General features: G+C 28.2%; 1 protein-coding gene across 1 annotated transcript in view; it reads right to left on the bottom strand.

Moving 5' to 3' along the window:
* LOC111622719 (probable 28S rRNA (cytosine(4447)-C(5))-methyltransferase) overlaps window positions 1-6,779 on the bottom strand; it is a 79,158-nt gene that overhangs the window by 66,410 nt on the left and 5,969 nt on the right. Inside the window, 1 exon segment of the mRNA XM_023365139.1 lies at window positions 3,946-3,982. Within this exon segment, the coding sequence (XP_023220907.1) occupies window positions 3,946-3,982 (37 nt within the window).

The raw sequence follows: 6,779 nt of genomic DNA, 5'->3' as shown, positions 1-6,779 counted from the left end.
TTAAATCTCGAACACGCGTGCCACCTTCATATTTCTCAACAATCTCTTTTTTCAGTTCCGTTGTGATTCTAGTCATTTTTTTATTTTTCTGTTGCCCTTTTGCAATTCATGATTAATAAAAATAAAATGTTGCTTACAAATTAAAATCAGAAGAAATTTAACAAAGTTATAAACCGTGGCACCGCAAACGTCTAGTCTGGTCTAGTACACCAATAGTGCTACTTGTTCATAGATGACACTTATAATTGAATTAAGTCGTATACCGAGCAAAATTTGTTTCGTCTAAACAGGACGTATTCCGAATTAGATGTATTCTAAAGCAGACATAAACCGAGGTACCACTGTATTATTAAATATTTAATCAACTAGATCATTAGACCATGATGACAGTTTATTTTTATTAACAATTCTTCTAATCATTAATGCCTTTACTAGTGTAATTAAATTTGGAATTATGAACTTAGACTAATAAAGACTAAACTAATAATATTAAGTATAATGGAATCTGGTTATTATAATTATAGATATTATCAATCAGATATTGTTATAATAATCAGTCAGTCCCAAAACACTAAATATAATTACAGGTAACCCCCGTATAACACGGTAGTTACGTTCCAAAAAATTGCCGTGTTATGCGAATCCGTGTTATACGAAACAAAGAACTAATACGAAAAGGAGGGTTAGGTTCCAAAAATTTAAAAACATGCTAGTATATTTTCATAATTAAGATAAATATCTTCCTTAAAATTTTTTTAAGTGATACATATTAATATAAATTAAACAATATTTTCTTCGTCATCACTAAAAACACAACTTTTAGTTATAACAGAGGATAAGGATAACTTTTGGCAAGTTATCCTTATCCTCTGAGCATTTTTCTGCATTATCTTCAGATCCATGCTTTACCTTTTGCAAAATGTATGTAATTTTAGATTGCTTGCTTCTAGTTAAAAGGTCTTTATAAATTTCCTTATATGGTGCTAAGCACTTATGAAGAATAAAGCAAGTGTGGAATAAGGGAAAAACATTTGGCAACATCAGAAGCAGAAGCGTCGCGATCTGGCAACACTGAAACAAGTTTTGAGAAGGACCACCTGTATCGATAGAAGGCGAAAAGAGAAAATTTACATACTTAATTACTAATAGTTCATGAAAATTATTATTTTCGTGAACTATTATTAGTTAAGTATGTAAAAATTTATTACATTTCCTGTTGTACGAGGGTTTTACCCAATTCTCGAACCGTGTCAGAGTGAATCCGTGCTATAAAAGTACCGTGTTATACGGGGGATGGTACCAATTCTCGAACCGTGTTAGAGCGAATCCGTGCTATAGAAGTGCCGTGTTATACGGGGGTTACCTGTATTTAAAAATAATTTATCTATTATAATCAAACTTCAACTATTGTTACCAATTGTGATAATTACACCTGGGGACAAATGATAAAAATTTTAGAAAATTTGAAACACTTTAAAAATAATTTGGGCTACATTTTGAGGAGTTCTGCTTTACTTTTTATAAAACCTATCTGACAACCTGTGAGATTCTCACAGGACACATGCTATTTATTTGCAGTTTATTTATATTATTATTATTAATTAACAAAAATAGTGTTTTGTATATGTATCCCTATTCCATTTTCTTAATAAATTTACATCAGTTACATGGCATTTGGCATATTGTATAGATATATATAAATCTCGGATAATTCAGTCACAATTATTTCATCCCTTGAATTTCAAACTAACAAGGATTTCTCATATATGCATTTCAGATACCACTGCTTGACATACCCTACTCAAATATACACTTTTCATCTGTACTGATGAGAGATACTGCAATCATGGTATATAAAGTGATTGAAGTGGAAATAAAAGAATAGTTTACTAAGGTCTGTTATTGTCCTTTGTGTGAAATTATGACTTAAAAATCAGGATAAGAAGGGACTTTGGATCAGCATTTAACTGATATTAAGAAAAGTTCTGTAAAATAATACTAAACCAAATCCACAGAAAATTTCTTCATTCAGGTATAAGTATTTTCAAATAAATTTTATGTTGTTTTAAAAACAGTTGTTTGTACAGTAAGAAACATAACACACATAACTGTGTAATGTGGTATTAAGTGTGTAGTTTGTAATAAATATAAATTGTAGAAATGTCATAATTGTTTGAAATAAACTGAGTTCAATAATAATAAATTTTTTATCCTCTCTTTAATGTTATCAAAAATTATAAATCCCAAAGTGATTGTAATAAGCAGATTCCACCATATTTATATAACTATATACAGTAAAATCTGGCTTTGTGGCCTCCCCTGAAATTACTCTATAAAATAAAACTTCTCCAGAAACTGGGACACACTATATTATACAAAAATTCACTACATTTATATTCACTCAGCTGATTTTTCCAAAACAATGAATGCTTTTGGTCTACTTCTAAGACCTGCTTAAGATGAAAAATTTTTATGCAGATGGAACTTCTAATGTTTTGATGCTTTAATATGTTGAACACAGAAGAGCTCACACGTAAATTCGAATTTTATAGAAACTTGGGTACATCCTTTTGGTCAATTTTATAAAATTTTAATTTGAACTTACATGTGAGTTCTTCTGTATTTGACATATTAGAACATCGAAACATTAGAAGTTCCATCTGTTTAAAAATTTTTAACCTGAAGCAGATCTTAGAAGTAGACTGAAAACATTTGTTTTTGTTTGGAAAAATCAGCTGAGTGAATATAAAAGTAGTGAATTTTTGTACAATTATCCTATAAAACTGCAAAAGTTTTAATATAAATCAAACTCCATCTTGGTGGCCATCTCACTTAAATTGACCAAGATACAATACTTGAATGAACCCTACTGCATTAATTATAATCATATTTCATAACAGCTTGCTTATGTACTCTGTATGTCAATGTTTTATTATTCAGTCTTAATATATTGCCATGTATGAAAATTTGAATTACTGTATATTACAAAGAACTACAGTATTATGTGAAATTTTTATTTTGTTTTATTTATTTATTTTTGTTTACTCTTAAAACCTGCATTAAACCTTTAGCAAGATTCAGTACAATACTCTAGTTACAATTCTGTATGTCAATTTTTTCATATCCCCCACCTAGGTAACCACCTCGTTTAAGGTATGTCCTACATAGTAACATCCAGCAACCATGGACTTAAACACACTACCAAGCAGAGCAGACAAACTGATACAAGAGAATATGCATGTTCAGAGTAATTGTGTTTAGTGTACAAGATGACCACCAGATGACATTTCTCTACACATATATGCAGGAAGCAGCTAACAAGCAAGTTTGATCCCACTTTCACTGCTCTCACTTCCAAAGAAGAAGAAAAGCTGGATCATCTTTTATTTCATAATACAAATAGTGAAATTCACCAAACTCACATTTCTTATAAATGTTGCATGTCTTTTGTCTATAAGAAGTTTCAGTAATACAATGTAGAAAACTGTTTTCCAAGAGAAGCATTTGATAAAATCTCGCCATTTTGTAAACAATACAAATCCACTCTGGACAGAGGTCACTTGCCAGCTGAAAGCACATACAAAAATTCTTTCTGGCTGCAGTCACTGGACAATCCCATGTTGGACATACCTCATACAGTCAGAAAATTATATTTTGTATAGAAATTGTATATATATTATTCAGTCTTAATATATATATATAAGGAACAGTTTTTATATTTTAATAAGTTTTGAAAATTAAGACTGTTATATATTATTTATTTAAAACATAAAATATTTTTAATATATCACAAATATGTTTGTCTTCTTCAAAGTTTACATGGAATATAAGAGAAAGCAAACTTAACAATGGAAACAAGAAAAATTTAAAACAACTCAAAATAAAAAATAGAAATTTTCAAGAGAATTCATAAAATATTTTTAAAAATCACATTAAAGATATTACCTTTTCTTCTTCTTCCTTTTCTGTACAGAATCATCATCTGTAAATTAATTAATATCATCAATATTATTGTTTTAACATAAAACACCAAAATATACACATTCTTAGTAATAATTTTGATATTCACATCAAAACTTAATGAAAAATATAAGTTATATAAGCAGTGCTGGCCCGAGCAAACTCAGCACCCTAGGCAAATGATTTTGATGTCGCCCTATTTTAAAAAATTAGCAACAATATAAAACACCAATGTAAAATAGAGTATCTAATTTTTATTCAAATACGTAATAAAACAGCATAGTACAGGATTGTGATAAAAAAACATTTATTTTTTTTCATTATTTATTGTAATTTATGCAAGTACTTTCGTCATGCCGTCCCCTGAATTCAAGCGCCCTAGGCCATTGCCTAGTTCACCTATATGGGCCGGCCGGCCGGCCCTGTATATAAGAAAGTAATTAATTCTTTATAATTAAAAACAAAAATGTAGAAATACATTTTGTATTTTTATGCATATAACCAACACAGAAATACAGTAATGGCTATATGTAATCTGTGCTTGAAGTACAAGAGTATGGATGAGGGTTTAACAGGTTTGGGCTTTATTATGGTATGGGTTATATGCTTCTTTTGAACTATAATTACAAATTCACATTTATGGAGCAACAGCTGCTCCCATAGGCAAAGGGTGCAAGTTATTTTGTGTTCTAGCAATTTTCTGCAAGGTATATACCATTGCAGGTTATATGCATAAAAATACAGTAATCTTCAAGCAAGTGCTTGGATTACATATGTAATTCACATAATTCATTTATGAAATCTGAAAATTGATCTTATTTGTGAAAACATGATTTATGATCAAGAGAGACTATAGATGCAATTTTTATTATTATAATGCTTCAATTATCATTAAGACTATCTCTCAGCTAGGGCATCATCAACTGAAAGCCAAACTTTAGCAGATTACAATTGAAAGTCATGTGCCCAAATACTCATGTAACATTTTGTTTATCTCACATAATTCAATGAATCAAAAATTAAGTACTCAATTTTTCATTTTGTTATTAGAAAATGTTGCAGTACATATGATAAATAAAACTTAGCAACATTCATTTGAAGAAAATTTCTGCAAAATATTTTCTCCCTAACATACTTTTAAGAAACTTTTCTTAAAATGAAAACTTTTTAAAAATCTAACATTTTGACATCATTGACATGCTACTTAAATGGAACATTATTTAAAAATAATTTGAACTGTAAGTTTTTCATTACAATTTATGTTTGAATTTGTTCCTTCCTCTGGCATGCTGTGCATAGAATGTTATTTAAACCTGAAATTTTTTTAACTTTGTTCCATTTTTAAACAATCATCTAATGTAGAATTGTAATTTACAGATAGCCTAATAAATAAGACAGAAAACATTAGTTAAAAGGCACTCTTTTTGAAAATTGATTATTTTCAGATTATAGTTATCAAAAATCTACTAATAAAATAAAAAAGAAAAAAGACATTATATTACTATTAACTCTTTTACCAGTAGATTTGGTTCTTGCTTGGCAAAGTCTAGAGGCAGGCTAATCACACTACGAGGCTTAACCAAAGTTATCAAGTACAAAAAAATTCTTGTAAGAACCAATATTGCCAAAAATAGCAAGCACAAGAATTCTTGTTCATGCTGGTAAAGAGATTAATTAATTAATTGCCTGCCACACTTAGAATGATCATGAATAAAACAGAACATCCTTGTACTACATAATCTGTGAAAACAAAAAAATTAAGACACATAACTAACATTATAATGAATACATGGACATAAAATGAAATTTCGTGTTAATGTCTTTACCTTGCACCACGAGAAAAGCAGTTGAATTGTATATTACCTCCATACGAATAAAGAAAAATGGAATTAGATTTCATTTTTTCACTATTAAATTACAATAATATTTAAAAACTTTACTTTCATAATTTGCAAATATTCATAAAATATTTAATTTTAAATGAATAACATATGTATATTAAATGCTGTAATAGAAGAACTGAAATTTAAAAACAGATACAATAGTTTACAATAGTAACTCATATATGTCATTCTTATATTTTAAAACAATCTGTCTAAAAATAACCAATTGGAATATTTCTAGTAAATATCACTTGTACCAAGCAGAATATAAATATATAACCTGCTAGTATTATCATTTGGCTATATGCATAATTTATTTCACAATGCCAGGAGGTTGGGTCTGTACTAAGTGGAATAAAATGGCATCTTTTTAACCTGGGTAAAGTACCGTTTGCATAATATATGTGGTTTTCTCACCATTATTGCAATACCAAGATTATTACTACACGTACATTTCATACAATAACAAAACTATATTCCTGATGATAAAAAGTTTATGTTTGAAAATACTAGAACATTAAGAATTAATTTTGTTTTTTTATGATTCATAAAAAGCATTTTTTTCTGTTTATTTAAAAGTATTTTAATTTTTTCACAATAATGTAACTAAACAATCCAAAAATTTGATCTTATTTGTTTTAAAGATTCCTCTCAATTATTCATTAATTGTATCTTATACATAATTAATAAATAATTTAATTTTGCCAAAGTATAACCTGCAGCATCAATAATGTGCATTAAATGAACACAAAAAACTTCACTAATAAATAATCATTAATCCAGCATGAAAGTAACAATTTATTACTAAAACAAATGTTTACAACAGAACTTAAATTTTTACACTTATTTTAGATTATTTAATTATTTATTTGTTATTTTTAGTTTTTTCTTTTTTATTGGGTTGTTCGGAAAGTAATTTCGTTTTTTTTTTTTTTT

The sequence above is a fragment of the Centruroides sculpturatus genome, unplaced genomic scaffold (genome assembly GCF_000671375.1).
Source record: "Centruroides sculpturatus isolate CEXI.00-Female unplaced genomic scaffold, Cexi_2.0 scaffold307, whole genome shotgun sequence".
Taxonomy (NCBI): Eukaryota; Metazoa; Arthropoda; class Arachnida; order Scorpiones; family Buthidae; genus Centruroides; species Centruroides sculpturatus.
The sequence above is the reverse complement of the archived record's forward strand: the minus strand, read 5'-3'. Positions and strand labels throughout refer to the sequence as shown.